Source organism: Urocitellus parryii, chromosome 9 (genome assembly GCF_045843805.1).
Source record: "Urocitellus parryii isolate mUroPar1 chromosome 9, mUroPar1.hap1, whole genome shotgun sequence".
Taxonomy (NCBI): domain Eukaryota; kingdom Metazoa; phylum Chordata; class Mammalia; order Rodentia; family Sciuridae; genus Urocitellus; species Urocitellus parryii.
In genome coordinates this window covers 16,400,300-16,419,381 of record NC_135539.1, presented here as the reverse complement: position 1 = coordinate 16,419,381, position 19,082 = coordinate 16,400,300, and the positions used below count along the sequence as shown (strand labels likewise).

General features: G+C 48.0%; 1 protein-coding gene across 1 annotated transcript; it reads right to left on the bottom strand.

Annotated features, from left to right (window-relative positions):
- Positions 1–5,878: 5,878 nt before the first annotated feature.
- Chp2 (calcineurin like EF-hand protein 2) lies at positions 5,879–8,485 on the bottom strand. The gene is made up of 7 exons (XM_026392163.2): positions 8,272–8,485; positions 7,621–7,693; positions 7,441–7,521; positions 7,198–7,325; positions 6,978–7,039; positions 6,151–6,273; positions 5,879–5,956 (listed from the first exon to the last, which is right to left on the bottom strand). The coding sequence occupies exons 1-7, from the start codon at positions 8,336–8,338 to the stop codon at positions 5,903–5,905; spliced, it is 588 nt and encodes a 195-aa protein (XP_026247948.2). The 5' UTR covers positions 8,339–8,485; the 3' UTR covers positions 5,879–5,902.
- Positions 8,486–19,082: the final 10,597 nt, after the last annotated feature.

Genomic DNA, 19,082 nt, shown 5'->3' with positions numbered 1-19,082 from the left:
AATACTGCCCAGCTGAGCCTGCCCAAACCCCTGGTCCACACGATCATCCGATATAATAGTCAAATGGTGGCTATTTTAATCTGCTAAGCTTTAGCCAGTAACATCCGTCCAGACAAGGTTCATGTCAGATCCAAGCAGAAAGTCGAAGAGCCATTGTTTCTGCAGGTCTCTAACTCCTTCCCCCACCACGAGCAGAGCATGCTCCTGATGAGGACTGCCCCCCAACATGCAGATGCATGGAACAGAGCCCCAGCCGGTCCCCAGAGAACACCACAGAGCCTAAGCAAAAATGAACACCCGCAGTGTCAGCCATTGAGATGTGGGATTGTTCTTACAGCCACACTTAGCAAAACCCCAACAGCATACCTCACCTACCATTCCTACCCGACTTATCCCTGTTGGTCAAGCCCATCATGAGCGCATGATAAACTCTGAAAATACCAGAGAGATTCGTTTTCCAATCCTCCCTGCGGCTGGAGGTATTCTGGTTCTGTCTTTATCAATGGCAGGGAAAGAGGGTAAACTTCAAGGAGAAATATTTTCCTCGTTGATCAAAATTAAGGGGTATGAGGGGCTGGGATTGTGGCTCAGTGGTAGAGCGCTTGCCTAGCATGTGTGAGGCACTGGCTTCAATCCTCAGCACCACATAAAGATAAATAAATAAAGGTATTATGTCGGTCTACAACTAAAAAAATATTTTTAAAAAATAGAGAGACATGAAAAAAGCTATCTTTAGCTGCCCTGGTCATTTGCCGGGGCGCCTGTTTACACATTGTTCCTGTGAAGAAGCAATGGCTGGAGCCATAAAAGCCATCTTGTGGCCATGAGACAATAGCTTGAGAATTCAAAAGTCAAGAAGAATGGAAGGATGAAAGATCTTAGATCCTTAAAAATACTTTTTTTTTTAATTTTTTTTAGTTGTTAATGGATCTTTTATTTAAATTTATTTATTTATTTATTTATTTATTTATTTATTTATGTATTTATTTATTTATATGTGGTGCTGAGGCTCAAACCCAGGGCCTCACACATGCCAGGCAAGTGCTCTACCACTGAGCCACAACCCCAGCCCCTAAAAACACTTCTGAATCACTCAGCAACTTGAGGACTGACTACCACCAGAGACGTTTTATGGTATGAGATAATTATCTTCATTGTTTAAGTCACAGTTAGTTGGTAATTCTGTTATTTGCAGCCCCAAGCAAACATTATTATGCAGCTATCTGCTGCTTGACTGTCCAACATGCAGCCCGCTGATTCTGGTAGAAACATTCTGATACTGTGTTAGGGAATCCACACAGAGGCTCATACATTGCATGTCATGTAATCTCTGCTTCTTGGAAGACCACGTGACCCGGTCTGGCCAATCAGGGTGTTACTTTTGCCTGCCTGTTTCTGCAGATCCAGGACTGAGTTCACTGGGATCTCTGCTTGAGAGCAAAACCAGCCCTGAAGAGAGCAGAGTTGAGAAAAGACAAGATGAGTTTATGATCTTTATCCTCTGGGACGCTCTTTCACCTGGGCTACCTTTGGACTTTTCTTTCCTTTCCAAGAACCAATAAATGTCTATTATTCCTTTTCCTGGCTGATGGAGGCCAGAGTCCAGGCTTCCAGAGGGGCCCGAGGTTCAGAGCTGGGAGACAGCAGGGTTGGGTGGCGGCTCTGCAGGGCGGCTGCTATTACCTAGCTCTTCCCCCCAGAGCAGAAGCCAGGGCAGGAGGAGCCAGGTGAAGTGCCCGGGGCTGCACAGCAGGTCATGCAAAGGGCTCAGATTCAAACTCAGGCCTGGGAGGACTCTAAACTCAAAATTATTTTTCCTAGACCACACTGATGTCAGGGTAAGTCTTTACCAGGAATCAAGACAGTGTGTTTCCTCTTAAATATCCAGAGAGGAGTTTTGTTTTGTTTTGTTTTTTGGTATTGGTTGTGTGGGACCGAGGGACCTGACAGGGCTCCCCTGCACTTGAGCGTCTGGGCCAGAATCCTTAACTGTGTTCCTGATCAGCTACAAAGAGGCAGTGGTGGCACCATGAGGTCCACACAATGTCACTGCCTTCTACTTGCTTCTCTTCCCAGGGCTCTCCCTGTACCTTCTGCTTCAAGTTCAGGCTACTTGGCTCTCTCTGGAGCTCCCAGCTCTTCAGGATATGTAGATGAGTTCTTCTAGAAAATTCCAGGACCGTCAACGACCCTTCCAGATGAGATGTCCCACTGTCCTTCTGTTACTTATCTCTGCGAACTTCTTTTCAATTGATGCTGGTTTTCACCTTCTAGGGGTGAGATGCCATTCCCTTCACAAACCCAAATCTGTACGTTTTAAATTGAGCCGACGTATAGACACATACAGGTTGAACATCCAGATCCTGAGAATCTGAAACCGGAGATACCCCCCCCCGAAATCTGAAGCATTTTGAGCTACGGTGCAACACTATGAATGGAAAGTTCCACACCTGACATGGGTCCAGTCAAAACCTAGGTGCAAGGTACCTTCGGGCTCTGTGTAACAGGTGTGTAAGAAACATTGTCGAAACTCACGTTTAGACTTCAGCTCCATCCTCAAAATTATCTTTTTATACATATGCAAATGTTCCAAAATCCTGAAAAAAAAAATCCCAAACACCTGTAGTCCCCGGTGTTTCTGTTAAAGGATACCCAGCCTCTAATGAATGCATAATGGTGCAGGTGACAGGTACCATAGAGCAACAATAATGAGAGTGGTAGACAGATCAGTGAAGATTGTCAACTGCTGCTCGTAGAATGGAGGCTGTCATCAGCCCACCCCCCAAGGAACAATCCATGGGCATCTCTGTCGGAGTTGAACCCTCACCTGCGTGACAGAGCTCTCCAACCTCCTGAGCCTGGCTGGGGTGGGGAGCGGGGATCAGGGGACTTGCATGTTAACAGAGTTAAGGGACATATGATCCCTCAACCACCAGGACAGTGAGCAGAGCCCAGGCGCTCTCTCTGGTAACCCTCCTGAGTCAGGAGTTGGCGGAGCAGGTCTGGACACGATGCGTAGGGAGACTTTCCCGTGCTCGATGCTTCGTGGTCGCTGGAGTCGCTGTAGAGAGAGTGGTCACCAGCAGCCTGGCTGGAAGATTTAGGTCCAATTAGGTCTGTGGACCTGTAGCATCAGAATCACTTTTTAAAGATGTAGATTTCCCTGGAGACTCAGGGACTCTCAAATGGGGCCAAGAGTTCTGAACTTTTAATTAGACGAAATCTTCCCTCAGGGATATGAAGAAACACTGTGATGGAAAATGGGGAAAAAAAAAATACCAACTTTAAAGAATGAATCCTTGCTGAGCACCGTGGCACACGCCTGAAATCCCAGCAGCTTGGGAGGCTGAGGCAGGAGGATCGCGAGGTCAAAGCCAGCCTCAGCAACTTAGTGAGGCCATCAGCAACTTAGCGAGATCCTGTCTCTAAATAAAATATTTATAAAGGTCTGTGGGGGCTGGGGCTGGGGCTCAGTGGTAGAGCACTTGCCTGGCATGTGTGAGGTCTGGGGATGTGGCCCAGTGGTTGAGGGCCCCTTGGGTTTAATTCCTGGTACCAAAAAAAAAAAAAATGAAGAATGTCTCAAAATCAATCTCCCTTCCCCCTCCCCGCCTCTCTCCCTTTCCTTCCCTCTCCTCTACTTGTGTCTACAGACATAGCTCTCACAGTGCCCGAAAAAAAAATGGCCACTGGGTGACTTTTATTCCCCACCCCTGTCTTCAATCGGGATCAAAGACTAAACAGATATCCCTAATCAGAAAGTCCTGGTTCCTGTAACCATCCTCTGACAACAATCACAACGTTCCCCAAGGAACCAAAGACCCCTTTTGATCTCTGCCTGCCCCTCCAACCCCGGGGCTCATCTGTCCGACTCATACTCGAATCAAAATGCAAAGGTCCAAATTGTCACCCCAGATAATTCCAGGCTCCTGGAGCCCCAACATTTCACAGTCTTCATATGATCTCAAACTTCCTGAAATACGAAGATGCCGGGAGTTGTACAACCTTTGAATGCAGTTCTACAGTGTTCCAGAGAGTTCCCCAGCCGCGTGGGAGTGAGAGAGAGAGAGAGAGAGCCTGTGTTCCACAAGTCCTAGTACATCCTGAGACGGGGATTGGAGGTGATTCAGAAGGGACCGAGAGGACGGAGCAAGTGAGACTAGGAGGAAAGGGAGTTGGTATAGGGTCCTTTAACCAGCAGGTTAACACTGTGGGCTCCTGGGCTTGAACCTGGAGATTTATACACGAAATAAGGAATGTACCTCCAAAGTATCCCACTCAAAAGGTGGAATAACTGGGTGTTTAGCTACCAGGTGCCATCTGTCACTGGTTAAGAGCAGCTCCAGGGGTCATGAATCCCTGGGTGTTTCCAACCTGCCCATCATGCAGGTCAAGTACACGACTCTGTCTGGCAAAGACCCCAAGCACCCGTATTGCAGGTACTGGGGGAGCAGGGTACAAAGACCCTGGCCCATGCAGTAGAAGTGAATGCCTAGCAGGGGACGTGACGTTAAATGTTGGACAACTGGCTTCCCCAGGGGAGAGCCCTGGCCTGTTGCGTTTGCCCATGTCTGTGGCGTAAATATTCTCTCTACAGCCATTTGCCATCTACCAACTTAATGTCACCGAATACAGAGTCCAAAAGATACTGGTTCTCATGTGTTGACGTAAGGCATCTCCAGCACATCCCAGAAGAGGATCCAGGCAGGCCACTAACAACAGCTCCTTACAGGTATGACTGGAGCACTATGTTACGTAACTTTTACACTCTATGATATATCAACATTTGAACCTTTTATAGCAGGATTACTCTTCAAATCTTATTATTACTTTTTTTTTTTTGTACTGGGGATGGAACCCAGGGGCACTTAACCACTGAGTCACATCCCCATTCCTTTATTTATTTTTCATTTCACTAAGTGGCTTAGGGAGGGCCTCACTAAGTTGCTGAGGCTGACCTTGAACTTGCAGTTCTCCTGTCTCGGCCTCCCGAGCCTCTGGGATTACAGGCATGCACCATGGTACCCAGCTGCTCTCCAAATCTCGGAATAACTTCACACACCCAGGAAAGTACACGTTGTTTATTGTTTTTACACCATCTTCCCGGCCCCCATAAACCACACCCACCTCATTTACACAGTCATGCATTTATGAAATCAGTGAAAATCTATTCAAGGGGCCAGATTTCAAAGATACCTCCATTGGATCAACCAGACAGTAATGGCCATATCTTGTTTTGCCTGAACAGAGACAACACACACACACACACACACACACACACACACACACACTTTTCCCCTCCTCCTCCTAATGGTACCTCAATCTTGAGTCTTCAAACCTTATTTTCTGGCTCTAGGAGTTAGTGCCTGACACCAACCTGACCAACCAGAGGAGACCCCAGTTGGGCCAAGGATACTCTTTGCTTAGAATTATTGGAATAAGAAAATCCTCCTGCTGTGTTAGGAGGCTAGAAGGATGCAAGTTTGGAGTTACTGGTAGCCATTCTGCACCCTGAGGGAAGAGCTCTCGGGAGAAGGGTCAAACAGAGTCCCAACATCATTTGTGCCCTTGGATCCCGTGATGTCTGAAGACACGGACTTTTTCATTGTGTGAGCCCATAAAATCTCCCCCCCCTTTTTTTTTTTTTTTTTTTTTTTTTACTTCAGCTGTTTTCATTGGATTCTCTGTCACCTGCAACCAAAGGATGGCTGACGGATCCACAGACCTGAGATCCAGGGACCTGAGCTTTAGGATAGGCCCTTCCAACTGTCTCTCCTTGACCCCAGAGTTCAGTTTAGAAATAAGAATGGTGTAGAGACCCTGCCTCCATGAAGACGGAGGACGACTCGCAGGCAGAGACTGGCCTGCAGGAGCTGGCCAGAGATGCAGGGGGTGGCCGGCCTCACTTCAGGATCCGGATGCTCATTTTTTGTTCGATGTCCATCTTCTCTAAGGACTGGAGAGAGAGATGGAGGTGGTCACGTCAGAAGTCTCGGATCGCAGTCCACCCTGCCTCCCCCCTCCCGCCGCAGGGCTCTACGCATTCCCCAGAGCCCCTTATTTTTCAGCCCTCCTTCTATGTTATGTCTCATGCCCATCTCTCTGCGGGAACTCCACTCCCCAGTTCCCCAGGGGGTCAGCACGCCCGACCTTGGTGAACTCCAAGAAGGACACTGCCCCATCCCCATCTTCATCCGCCTCCTGCACCGTGCGGTCCGTGATGCTCTCCAGCTGCTCTTCTGTCACCTGGACTCCGACCATCAGCCGGAGAACCTGGAGGTAGAAGCAGCAGCCATAAAGAAGAGGCACAGAGTGTACTCAGGCACCCCCCAAACTCACTGCTGAAAGGACTCCCAATTTCATGATCTCTCATCCATTTCCCACCCCACCGTCTCCCCTAATAATTCCCCCCCCCCCACACACACACACACACACACGGCTTGGGCCTCTGATCCCCCATCTAACCCTCACCACTCACCGCAACAAGCAATATGCCCAAACTCATGACTCCAACCCTATAACCCCAGCTCGCCCATCGCTAGCTCCCCCTCTGTCACCACCTCAGCACACCTGAAGAGAGGTGAGCTTCTTGATTTGGGTGCTGTGGACATTCGGGGCCAGTCCACCCTCTGTTGTGGGAAGCTATCCTCACTATTATCCAATGTTCAGAGCAGCATTCCTGACATCGACCCAATGCCAGCAGCACATTCTCCCCCAGTTGGGACAACCAGGAAGGTCACCAGCTATGGCCAAGTGCTCACTCAGGAGACAAATTTGCTGCCTGCTGAGAATCCCTGATTCGTCACCTCTTACCTAACTGCTACCCACCCCTCCTCCCAACTAACCTGGCTCCTTTCCATTTCCCACCCCGTATGCATGTTCTGCCCATGGAAGGATCATCCCGCCCCATGCCCAGCAGCCCCATCCAACCATCCCCCCTCACGCAGCAGGTCTGTTTGCATCTGCCTCCTTCCCACCTGCAGCATCTCGTGCCTGGAGATCTTCCCATCCTGATCCAGGTCGTAGAGCTGAAAGGCGACTGGGAAGACGGGGGATAAGGAAGGTGGGTCTTACTGGTCGCCTTGGAGGCCTAGATCATCAATAGGCTCACGGAGGGAGTGGGAGCTTCCTGGGGCCTCTCCCTGGTGTGCCCAATTCTGGGGTCTGACTCGGGCAAGCCCCCCACACATTACTCACAGCGAAGTTTGTTCATTCTGCTGTTGAGGGGTTCAGGCTGCTTGGGGTCTCGGACTCCTGTGTCATCGTCTCTAGGTCGAAAATGAGCCAGAACCCTGACAAAGCCTGAGAAATCCAATCGCTGACTCCTGGAGGGTGGGATGGAGAGGAGCAGGGGTCACCTTGGCCAGCCACCTGCCTCTGTCTCTGACCTCCCCCACCAGGTTTCTCCCGCTCCATCTCCTCCACCCCACCGGGCCTCACCCCTCGGGGAAGAAGCTGTCTATAATCCGGTCTCCCAGGGGGTTGACAGCCAGCGCCCCGATCTGCTGGAGATCCATGCGGCTGTAAAGTCAAAGTTCACAGTGGCTGGGACCAAGGCGGCAGGTGGTGTCTGAGAGGGGAGTGGGGGCAGAGGTCATCGGGCCAGCCCCCTCCCCTCACCTCAGGTAGCCCTTCTTGTTCCTGTCCAGTGCCCGGAACCGGTGGTAGAGGCGGAGCAGACTGGCCTGCGAGACTGCGGGAGGCAAGGAGGAAGGGTGACCTGCCCAGTGCGCTCGGGACGTGGCTGAACCCCAGAGCCGCGGGGCAGCGCCCCAGAAACCCCCTCCCGGTGGCCAGGGGAGGCAGGCCGAGGGCTGAGCACTTGCTTGGGGGGGTCTTTATCCTCGGACCCGGGGCAGAGGGACGGAGTTGGAAGGAGCTGGACGAGACCCAGTGAAGCGCCAGGTTGGAGACCCCGGAAGGTCCCCGCGTTTCAGCGCTGGGTTCCCGGAAACCAAGGGATCAAAGTCACCCCCGTCCATCCGCGGTCAGCTCTGCCTTCAGCCTCGGTCCAGGTTCATGGACACCAGGCTGCTTGGGTGAATCCCAGCGGATGAACCCGGACCATCTTCCCACTTGGACGCGGGACCCCCAAGTTTACGCGCCCCTGTTCCCAGGCGCCTGGGTCCAGGTCTCCCAGCCCCGGGGTTCCCCACTCCTCCATCACGCCCTGTTCTGGGGTCCCCTACGCTGCCCTGAACCCCCTCCTGTCCCCAACGGCGCCTGGCTTTGTCCGGTGTCCCCTCCCGGGCAGCGGCGCGGCGCACTCACAGCCGGTCTCTCGGCGAATGCTGTCCACGTCGGGAATGAGAGCGGCGTGCGAGCCGCGCGAGCCCATGGCCGAGCTGGAGGCGGGAGGACCCGAGCGAGCGAGCGGCCGCCGGACCCAGGCGTTCCCTCCTCCAGGCTGCAGGCGCGGCCGCCCAGTGACCCCGGGGCCGAAGGCCGCCACCCGGCTGGAGAGCAGCCAGGCTCCCGAACCCCAGCGTTCCTCGCCTCCCACCTACGACCCGGGCAAATAGAAAACAATAGCCCGGGTAGCGGGTCAGAGGGGAGGGAGTGGACAACGGGTTGTTTCAGCCCAGATTCTGCTGTCCCCAGGGCAGAGGCTGGGCGAGGCCCGTGCCCCGCCTTCTGAAGCCTCCCCCGGGTCTGCATTCTCACGGTCTGCACCAGATACGAGACCCACTCCTCCTCCAGGGCGCTGCCCTCCCTGTCCCCCTCTTCTTTGCTGCGTGCATGCTCAGAAGCAGAGTCCAGGTCCTGCTGGGAACCTGGTGGGGGCATTTGTCCCCATCCTGGATGACCCCGGTCTGCGGGCTGGTGTACAGGGCAGGGAGAGGCATCAAAGCACTCCCAGAGAGGAGAGGTCAGGAGGCTCCTGAGGGGCAGGGTGGAGACTCCTTAGGTGGAAAGGACACTAACTAGATTTAGAGGATTTGGGCTGGACTCCCAACAGCACCAGCTAGTCTCCAGAGTCAGTGTATCTCGGTCTTTTTTTGTCTGGTCTACACAGCATGATTGCTGCTGTGTCATTAAAACCAATGCTTTAAGTGCAAATGTATCCCGATTCCTGGCTTCTCCTGAGATATTCCAAGATCTGACACCACTAAGTCAGGGCCTGTCCATTTGCATGTCTCCACCCAGCCCAAGCTTCTGGCTTTTATGCATGGGAGGCTGCCAACGGGACTGGTTCTGAACTATTGTTAAGCATGCTCTCCTCCTGATCCATTTTTTTTTTTCTGTTGCTATAATTGAATACCAGAGACTGGGTAACTTACAAAGAATAGAGGTTTGTTAGGTTCATAGTTCCAAAGGCTGGGATGTTCAAAACCAGGTGGCTGCACATCTGATGAGGTCCTCCTTGGTGGCATGAACTCTCTGCAGAGTCTCAAGGCCACATGGGCATCCTATGGTAAGATTGGGGCAGCACATCCCAGCCCAGGTCTCTCCTACTGTTGTAGAAAGACACAGATCCATTGGATGAGGGCCCCACCATTTGCCTTCCAAAGGTCCTGCCTCTGAATGCCATGGTCAGATTAAGTTTGCATCCTGTTCATACCTCACATTGGGGATTAAATTATTTTTCTTTCTCTCTCTCTCTCTCTCTCTCTTTTTTTTTTTTTTTTTTTTTTTGTGGTGCCGGAGTTTGAACCCAGGGCCTTGTGCATTCGAGGCAAAAACTCTACCCACTGAGCTATATCCCCAGCCCCCCAGGGAATAAATTTCAACATGAACTTTGGTGGGATGTTTAAACCATAGCACATGCATCCTTGGTAGAGGCATATCACTCCCCAGGGAAGGGAAATCTTATTTTCTTGTGTACAAAGCACAGATTTACATATAGAACATAAATAGACCAGTATATTGGGGGTTGTGGAATTTCATGGGGGGAGGGGTAATAGAGGAAAAAAAAATGTCTAAAAGATTTCAGGGGAGGAAGGGATAGCGATTTTTAAAAACTTGAGAAACTCGGTTGTTCACGGACCAAGCACCACGGGTGCCCAGTTTTGAAGCGATCCTTCATCATAGTCACACATACACACCAGCTTTCCCGGAGGAGAAAATACAAGCAGTTCATTAGAAGGGTTCAAGTTCATAGAGAAAGAAGCTGGAGAAACGCTCTGTTTTTTCCAGCCCAAGGCAGAGCTTGCATCAAATGGGCTTGAACATATTGATCTAAAAAGTGCTTGCTTCTCTCACATACCCCAGGGAATAAGCAACTGGCCTAAGAATGCCCGATTCCCTTTCAGACACTCCCCGGGGACAGAACCATGTGGGAAGCCCCCAAATCATGCAGGTGCGTGGCTGGGGGTCAGGCTAGAAGAGTTGGTGTGGGTTGGAGACCCCCAGGAAGCTGCCAAATCACCTCTGGCCAACGTGGGATGCTAATCTTGGAAAGGGCTTCTCCAGCCTCGTTGTCTGAGACAGTGATACACTAAAGTGAGTGATGCCAAAGAGTAGTTAATAACCCTGAGGTTCACACCATGCACAAGGACAGGACTGCGCTACTCTTCCCTGCGTCATGAAGGCCAGTGAAGGTTAGATCGGTCTCACAGAACACGTGGCCACGTCTTCTCCTAGCATCCACATTCAAGAGAGAGATGCATTGGGGAAATTTTCTTCTCTAGACTCTATTGGACTAAACTTTTTTTTTTTTTTTGCCTTTAAGCTATATGAAAGCTTCTAGCCATTCTTGATGAAGGTTCACCTCTAAATAACATACAAGAGTAGTTAGAAAAATGTAAAACTTTTATGACTCCATAATAAAAGGATAAATGTCAGCCAGGCACAGTACCCACACCTGTCAAGCCGGCAATTCAAGAGGTTGAGGCAGGAGGATCTCAAGTTTGAGGCCAGCCTGGGCCACTTAGCAAGGCCCTGAGCAACTTTGTTTTAGTTAGGGTTTTCACTGCTGCAACTGAAAGATCTCACCAGAACAATTTTAGAGGAGGAGAAAAGTTTATTTGGGGGCTCACCGTTTCAGAGGTCTCAGTCCCTAGACAGCAGGCTCCGTTCCTCAGGGTTTTAAGATGAGGCAGGACATTATGGCAGAAGAGTGTGGCCTAAGGAAGCAGCTCACATGGTGATCAGGAAGCAGAAAGAGAGGTCTCCGCTTGCCAGATAAAAATATATACCCAAAAGCCCAGCCCATAATTCCCACCTCCTCCAGCCACACCCTGCCACTTTAGTTACCAATCAAATCCTATCAGGGGATCAATTCGCTGATTGGATTAAGACTCTCATAATCAAGTCATTTCTCCTCTGAACCTTCTTGCATGGTCTCACACATGAGCTTTTGGGGGGACACCTCACCTCCAAACCATAACAAACTTAGAGAAACCCTCAAAATTAAAAAGAAAAAGGGCTGGGGAGGCAACTCAGTAACAAAGAAAAGGGGGACCATAAACTTGAAAAGAAGTTTCTTTCCAAGAAGATACATAAACAGCCAAATAAATACATGAAAAGATTCTCCGTATCACTAGTTATCAGGGAAATAAAAAAATCAAAGCACAAGTGAGCTACCACTTCACACTCACTATAGTGACAACAGTTAAAACAAATAAAAACAACAACAGACAATATCCAGTCTTGAGGTGGATATGAAAAAATTGGAGCCCTCTTACGTTGCTGGTAGCAACATACCGTTCCACAGCAACAGGCTATGAAAAATAGTTTGAAGGTTCCTCAATAAGTTAAGCAAAACTACCACCTGACCCAGCCATTCCACTGCTAGGGATATACTCAAAAGAACTGGAAATAAGTGTTCATAGTAACACTATTCCTATTAGTCAAAGGATGTCGGGGGCTGGGGTTGTGGCTCAGTGGTAGAGCTCTTGCCTGGCATGTGTGAGGTACTGGGTTCGATCCTCAGCACCACATATAAATAAATAAATGATTCACTGACAACTAAAACAATATTTAACAAAAAAAAAGGTGTAAACTACTCAAATGTCCATCAACCAATGGATAAACGAAATGTGGCATAACTAAGCAAATGGAATATTATTTGACTATACAAAGTAATGAAGTACTGATGTATGGCCCAACATAGATGAACCTGGAAAATATTATGCTAAGTAAAAAAAAAAAAAAAAGATCACACATTATATGTGTTCACAGAAGATCACATATGATTCCACATGTATGGAATATCAAGAATAGGCGAACCTATGGGACAAAAGAATTGTTAAGGGATGGGGAAAGGGAGAAATAACTAAACAAGACGGGGCTTCTTTTTGAGATGATGAAAATATTCTAAAATTGACTTGGTGGTGGTAAACTATAATAATATCTATTGAACTGTACGCATAAAATGAGGGAATCATATGGTATGTAAATTGTATCTCAGTAAAGCTGTCTCCAAAAGGATTAGCTAGGAAAGTCTACAAGTAAAAGAAATAACAGTGAACTTGATCTAACAGATTTTTTAAAAAGTATTATCAAGGAACCATCAGTAAATGTTGTGAGGGTGCGGGAAGGAATAGACAGTTAAGGAAAAGACCGGGAAGTCAGAAATAGACCCAAACGCATATGGGAATTTGTCATGTGATAAAAGTAACATTTTAATTCAGTGGAGAAAAATGTGGATTGTTCAATAAATGTCATTTGGGACATCTGTCTTTTAGGGAGAAGAATAAAGCTGTACCCCTACCTTCTTACACCAAAATAAATTCCAGAAGAAAATAAAGATCTATACACAAAACCAAACATAGAATGTCAGAAGGAAGCTTGAGTGTATTTTGTTTTAATCTTTAGCAGAAGGTCTCTCTAAACATGAGACAAAACACGGACATCATTGGGAAAAGACTGACAAATTTGACTACATGATAATTAAAACCTCTGTATAGACACACATAGGTACATACACAGGTGCAAACATGAACACACACACACACACAAATGTGTGTGTGTATAAAGACAAAAAGACAAATTTGGGGAAATACTCAGTCTCTATAAAAGGTAGAAGACCACCTAACCGAAAAAAAAAAAGTTGGGAGAAGTTAAGAAATAGAAATAACAAATAAACCTAATAAGCAGAAACTGCACAAGGTTTCAAAATCCAGATTAAAACAAGGGACTACTTTTATCTTCCATGTGTTGAAAGCTGGTCCAGAACATCAAGTGAGCCAGAATCATCTTGCAAGGTCTTTTAAACCTAAAGTGTGCTAGGACGCAGGGGTGAGGGTTCAAGTTTGAAGGTAGATAATTTAATTTCTATTTTGATAGCATCCCAAGAGTCACTCTGGCGGTACAGGCAGACGTAACGGGAGCTAGGGGACTATTGCAGTAATCCAGGTGAAAAACGATGGCGGCATGTACCACGGTGACAGCTGTGGGAAGGATAAGAAGGGACCCAATTTGAGTCCTATTTTGAAAGAAGAGCCCATGAGATTTGCTGATGCATTGAATTAAAAAGTGTGAGAGAGGGGGAGGGGAGGGGAGGGGGGACAGTAGAGAATAGGACAGACAGCAGAATACATCAGACACTAGAAAGGCAATATGTCAATTAATGGAAGGGAAACTGGTGTGATACAGCAATCTGTATATGGGGTAAAAGCGGGAGTTCATAATCCACTTGAATCAAACCGTGTAATATGATGTATTAAGAACCATGTAGTGTTATGAACGACCAATAAAAAAAAATTAAAAAAAAAAAAAAAAAAATGGAGACAAAAAAAAAAAAAAAGAAAAATATAAATATGCCAAGGTAAATACTGACGATTACTGAAGGGAAAGCGTGGAACAAAAGACGGGTAAGCGAGAAATGAAAGACGGAGACCAGGCAGAGATACACAGGAGAGTTTATTCGACAGAGCTGACAAATAAAGGCCATCTCTCTATAGGAGAGAGGCAAAACAGGCAAAAAAAAAAAAAAAAAAAAAAAAAAAAAAAAAAAAAAGTGTGAGAGAGGAATAAAGGATGATTCCATGATTTGGGTCCAAAACAATTAGCAAGGGCCATTTGTCTCCATGATAGAGAAAGGGGACAAATTTCAAGGGGAGAAATTTTGTTTAAAAAGTCCTTGGGCTTCTTAAGTTCTTCCAGATGTCAGTTCCGGAGCCCACGAAATTAGTTCTTATTGGGGCTAAGGTTTCCCGCCAGCGAGATTTGAAATTGGGGGTTTGGGGCACCGGCAGGAAAGGGAGAGGCAGGAAGAGAAGCTCCTCAGGCGCCATGTTGGGGTTTTTGGGGTGTAGCTGCCGTTATACCTTTTCCCAACAGTAAAGATATTAAGTAGCTAATTGATGATGGGTGTATGGAATCCAAGAGAGAACTTGAGACAGGAGCTCTCTATTTGGTACGTTGTACATTTTGTTTTCATTTGTCTCAAAGCATTTTCTAATTTCCTTGTGATTTCTTCTTGTTAAGCTCGAATTCGGGACCCCCAAAAGACCACCAGAGACCAAGATCGATGTCAGCAGCAAAGAGGTGTTTATGGCGAGCTAGCTCGGTCCTCCACGCGCACACAGCAACTGGTGACGCTGAGAGGCCCCGAGCCCAGGGTTTGCAGCAGTTTTATACATTCTTTGGAGAAGGCAGGGACCTCACATACATCATAGCATCTCTTAGCAAATCATCACACACAGCGGGAAAATCAAATAACAACTCTAAAACCTGATTAGCACATTCACTGGTGGGAACAAGTTGGGTAGGGGTGATTGGTTAGTACAAGAGGGGGATTCATTTGAACTGATTGGTTTAAGCCAAGAGGGGTGTCCATGCTGAACTACGTGGTTTCCCAACACGTTATCAACCACCATAAACTACTGGGGGGTCATCTGGCATCCCAGGTATTTCCCTGTCTCATGCTGATTGGTGGCTGCTAGGGGGCTGCTATGGATCCCCACCTAGCCTGACTCAGTCAGGGACACCTGGAGCAGCAGATCTCTCCTGTTATTTGTAGATAAACCACTTAGCAGGGTGGGAATGTGCCTAGGAGTGCTCTGTGGGTCTTTCCAAGGACAAAGGTGATGTCCCTTCCTTGGATAGGCTTTGCTCTGAGGTAGAGGCTGGTTTTCATTCTTTGCTCCACCAGTTGATGAAGAAGGTATTGTTTAATTTTCCACTTATAGGTGAATCTTATAGGTTTCCTTCCCTTATGGATTCCTCATTTCATTGGATTGCAGAAAAGATACTCGACATAGTTTTAATCTTTTTCGATTTATTGAGACTCATTTTATGGTCAAATAAATAGTTTAGCCTGGAGAATGTTCCTTGTGCACTTGAGAAGACTGAGTATTCCACTCTTATTAGAAACCTTCCACGTGTCTGTTAGTTCTAGTTGGTTTATAATGTTGTTCAAGTTCTATATTCACTTTATTCACTTATTGATTTTTCTATCTGTTTTTATCCAGGACTGAAAGTGGGGTGTTGAATCTCCCGTTATTTTTTGTAAAGCAGTCTCTTTCTCCCTTCAATTCTGTCAGGGTTTGCTTTTTAGATTTTGGGGCTGTGTTGTTTGGTGCGTATATTTATAATTGTCTTACCTTCTTGGTGAATTGAAAAAGTTATAGGCTAAGAAATTATCAGTGTCTAGAGATGATATTAAATCTGTGAGAGTGGGTAAGATTACCCAGATGTCAATAAAGAGAGAAGTCCCAGGACTACATACTGAGGAGGAGAAGATTGGCAATGGGAGACTGAGAAAAAAAATGACCAGGGACATGGGAGGGGAAATCAGGAGTGTGGTTTTCTGTCTCAGTAAAGAAAATGAGTCAGTACAGTATCTATAAATCGTGGGAAGTCATGGTAGTTTCTAGAATCCTGTATCTGGAATGCTTTTCAAAAGGAACACTGAAAACATGCATTTCCCCCCCCCCTTTTACTTTCCAGTGCCATGTTTGGTGCTACGTACGTGACAGGGGTGGCTTTCTTTCTATTAAGGGTTGGCATTCTCTGTAGGTCTGTACTCAGGGACAGACTAATATTCTTTCTCTTCAGAGTCCCCAGGAAAATTCTCATTTTTCATCAAGACTGATATAGGGGGCTGAGGTTGTGGCTCAGGGGCAGAGCACTTGTCTAGCATGTGTGAGGCACCAGATTTGATTCTCAGCACCTTGTATGGATAAATTAAGGTCCACTGAAAACTAAAAAAATATATATGTATAAAAAAAAGACGGATATAAATCAGAATCCAGTGAGACTCGCTGCCTAGACTACCTCCAATCTGATTCCGCCAACCGTACATGGTGCAGTATCATTCTGACGGAACTTCAGAACAACTTGGGCCACCTGGGAAGGGAATCTCTGAACTATAAGCCACCTGCTTTTTGTTTGTTTGTTTGTTTGTTGTTTGTTTAGGAAGGAGAACAGAGAACCAGATTTGCAGAGGGTACAGTCTAGGATAACTTTGGAGAGTTGAACAGGACGAGTCTGCACAGGAACTAGTGCAAAGGTGACTTAGATGGTTCAGCAGTTTCTTTCTGAGATAGACACAAACGGAAACATCCAGCCACAAAGAACTCTGCACAGGAACTCTGACAGTTGTATTATTCATAACAGCCAACGATCGATCGATGGAAAGCACTGATGGCCCCCTGGTGCCTCTTGGATAAGGCACTGTGCTCGTTTGGATCTCAAACCCAGCCTTCTTCCTAAAACACCAGATGGCTCCCCACCATGATGTACGGCCCCGCCACAGCCCCCAAAGCCACAGAGCCAACCAACCCTGGAACGCAACCTCTGAAACCAGGAGCCAAAATAAACCTTTCGTCCTTTAAGTTGATTTATCTCATGTATTTTGTCACAGCGACAGAAATCTTTCACAGACACGGATCCCTTTCATGGGGGCTCCGCCCTCCTGACCTAACGACCTCCCGACGGTCCCAGCCCTTAATAACATCACGCTGGAGACTAGATTGCAACCTGTGGATCTTGGAGAATCCCTGGAGCCCGGCTAAATTAAGGGGGAAAGGTCACTAATGAGCTCAAGTCGAAGGTAAGGCACAGCTCGATCCAGACATTCAAACAGGGTTCCCGGGTCTCTGTGACTTTTTCTCCTACCTGGGCTTTCTTCTATCTCAGGCAGGTGCTCCACATAGCTACCAAGATGGTGCCCAACATCTCTAGAGTCAACTGGTCCTTAATACGGGTGACCTCAGAAGAGGGAGTGGGTCGTTCTCCTAGTGTCTTGATGCGCCTTGTGTTGCTGTAACAGAAGATCACAGACTCGGTGACTTTTAAATGATAGAAAGGTACTTGGGTTATGGTTCTGGAGGGTTGGGTAGTCCAAAGATATGGCACCAACATCTCATGAGAGTCTTCTTGCTGCATCACCCCACCGCAGAAAGATGAGAGAGAGAGAGAGACAGACAGAGGAATTTACTTTTATAACAAGCCTGCCCTTACAATAACCCAATTCTGCAAAAATAACCCTAATCTGCTGCTGAGGACAGGGGCTCTCCTGACCCAATCAGTACTCATTAGACGCTCCCTCCCAACCCTGTTATATCCAAGAGTAAGTTTCCAACGCGTGAGCTTTGAGGGGACACATCCACACCATACAGCCAAACAGACTCTGGAAAATGACCCACACTCCCACCTTTCAATCAATCACGGCCAGGTGAGCAGGGGTCTTACCTCCCCCCTGGGGTGGGACCATGTGACTGGCAGGCCCGCCGTGGGGTGGGGGTGCAATTCCTGAAAGCAGTTTCTGCAGCCAAAGAGGAAAGCGAGTGTGGAAGACCAATCGACAGGTGTCCACCAGAGAGGCCCCGTAATGAAATAACCAGCTCATCCTCGTGGCCAGCACATCTCCAAGCAGAGGAACAGGAAGCCAGGAAGGAACCGGGAATCCGTTGAAGCTGTAAAGCAGGTGATTTTGGAAGAACCCAATTGGCCCCAGTGAAGAGCTTCTCTAGGGGCTTAATCTCTTCAAAGTGACCTGCATTTGGAACTCCAGTGAGGTGCAGAGAGGGTCAAGGCAGGAGCGTGAAGTCATAAGAAATCATTAAGAATATCTGACACGTGTCACAGCTGCAGACCGTCACAGGTACACGGTGAAGAGAGTCTCCCCCACATCTTACCTCCCGGCTCCATCTGCCTCTTCTTGCTTGTGAGACTTTCAGAGGTCGTCGTGCCTACGTAGGAACACACACAGGGTGACTTCTAGGCCAAGAGAATCTTTTCCAGAAGAGCCCTCCCAGCAGACCTCCCTTACATCTCAGTGGGCAGAGGGGCCCACACACGTTCGTGCAAAGACCACCATGAAAACGTGACATCAGAAGCCGACCTCGGAGGGACTGGAACATCAGGTCCCTGGCTCTGTCCCTCCTGTTTTGAGCCAAACATGGTGGCACATGCCTGCAATCCCAGCTAGCCTAGAGGTTGCAGCACGAGGATCACAAGTTCAAGGCCAGACTCAGAAACTTAGAGAGACCCTGACTCAAACTAAAAATATAAATACATATTTTTTTAAAGACTGGGGGTGTGTCTTAGTAGTGGGGCACTTTCTTAGTGAGCATAAGGCCCTGGATTCAATCCTCAGCACTGAGACAATCAGAGATAGAGAGAGAAAAGATAGATAGAGACAGAGAGAGAAGGAGAGAGAGGGAGAGAGGAGTGTGTATTTGACAGCAGAGGAGGATGGGGGAAGGTTTACTAGAGAGATCAAGGCAGGCCTCCATGAAGTGACATTTGCACAAAGACCCCAAAGAAGTGAGGAACAAGATGGGCAATTATCTGATAAGAGCATTCCTCCATCTTCAAAGCGTCGGCCCGACCTCTGTGACCACGGTCACATCTCCTTGGACACCGATCCCCGGGTCCCCCTTTTCCCTGGGTGACAGTTCACATGACCACATTGGGCCCACCCAGAGACTGCAGGATGACATCTCCAAATCCCCAACTCAGTGACTTCTAGAAAGTTCTTTTTGACACATAAGATACTACATTCCCAGGTTCCTGGGGCTGGGACATTTTGAGGGGACCATTTAGTGTTCTGAGAGTGTGGAGGGGGCCATCGGACCCACCAAGGGGGTGAGGGGAGGTCCAGGGAAGGGGAATGTCATGGGAGGGTCCAAAATGCATCCCCCAGGAAGGGACCACCCCTCTCCAAAGTCCCCTCCAGTCGTCTTGGT